Source organism: Apaloderma vittatum, unplaced genomic scaffold (assembly GCF_000703405.1).
Source record: "Apaloderma vittatum isolate BGI_N311 unplaced genomic scaffold, ASM70340v1 scaffold27764, whole genome shotgun sequence".
NCBI classification, from domain to species: domain Eukaryota; kingdom Metazoa; phylum Chordata; class Aves; order Trogoniformes; family Trogonidae; genus Apaloderma; species Apaloderma vittatum.
Genome location: NW_009713643.1, coordinates 326 through 1,519, shown reverse-complemented (window position 1 = coordinate 1,519; position 1,194 = coordinate 326). Strand labels below are relative to the sequence as shown.

At 62.0% G+C, this 1,194-nt stretch overlaps 1 protein-coding gene across 1 annotated transcript in view; it reads right to left on the bottom strand.

The window, feature by feature from the left end:
• LOC104273208 (U3 small nucleolar RNA-associated protein 14 homolog A-like) overlaps positions 1-1,194 on the bottom strand; it is a gene marked incomplete at both ends in the record, with an annotated part of 2,390 nt that overhangs the window by 973 nt on the left and 223 nt on the right. Inside the window, 3 exons of the mRNA XM_009868451.1 lie at positions 5-83; positions 302-396; positions 478-597. Coding sequence (XP_009866753.1) covers positions 5-83; positions 302-396; positions 478-597 — 294 coding nt within the window. The remainder of the gene's footprint in view (positions 1-4; positions 84-301; positions 397-477; positions 598-1,194) is intronic.

Genomic DNA, 1,194 nt, shown 5'->3' with positions numbered 1-1,194 from the left:
CAGCCTCAGGGTCCGACTTCTGCAGCAGCTCGAACTCCTTCAGGGCCTTGCGCCTCTTGCTTTTTTTCAGCACACGATGGTACCTGCGGCACAAGGCGGGACAGCCAGTGAGCGAGAACTCGCGGCGCTGGGGAGGCCTCTGGGAAGGCAGCACTGCCCCGGGCAGGAGGCTGCAGGCCCCGGGAGGGCGCCGCTCTGCTTCCTCCACGTTTTGGCCACAGCCACATAGGGAGCAGGGTCGCCTCCAGCACCAGGAGCCAGCCCTCTCCCACCCCACCGAGCGTGGCATCAAGAGCCTTACTTCTTGCTCTTGATCTTCTTCTCTCGCCGAGCCTTGGCTTCATAGTAGGACTGCACAGCCCGAGCCTTCTGCAGCTCTGCACGCCGCTGCCGTGCCTGCCGGGGAGCGCAGAGCGAGGGTAAGTGCCGAGGAAGAGGCCTCTGGAGCCAGGGCAGGGCCTGGGGGAAAGTGCTCACCTCCTCCAGGCTCATTGCCTGCAGCGAGGCCGCTTCCTCCGGCGTCAGCAGTGGGTCGGTGATGGGCTGCTGTGTCTTGTGGAGCAGCTCGAAGATCTCCTGTTCCAGGGGAGTTCTGGCCTGTGGGTAGAGGAACAGGCTCGCGGTTGGCAGGCGTCGCCAGCCAGGCAGCACGGGACAAGCAGCAGGAGGTCCAGGCCACATGACACCAGGAACTGTCGAAACGGGAAGGGACCTCCGGGCAGATGGAGGCGAGCACCAGGTATGCTGCCTCTCACCTGAGCACCTGGAGAGCTCTCGAGGATGACAGCAACTTCCCTGCCAGCAGCACAGCCCCCATGGGAGCTCATGCTCAAACTCAAGCATCCTTCTTTTGTAACCAAGATGTACAGAGGTGCAGGCTTTGGCAAACCGAACCCCCTGCCACCTCCGCTTCAGCACTTTCTCGAGGAGCGGGAAACCAGCAGGCCCGCCCTCCACGTCCGTGGCTTGAAGACTACAAAGAGGAGAGGGCGCAGAGCAGGCTCCAAACCCGCTGCTCATGCTTCACCCAGCTTCTCCCAGAGAGCATTTACACACTCGCTATGTCTGAGGAACACAAAAGATTTCCCTTTTCATGTTCCCAAGCTTGGTGTTTACCTGCCCAGAGCCTCAGTTACGGGCTGGGCCTTACCCACACTCGCCTCTCTTCGCCCGTGGGGCCTGCGTGACACACGA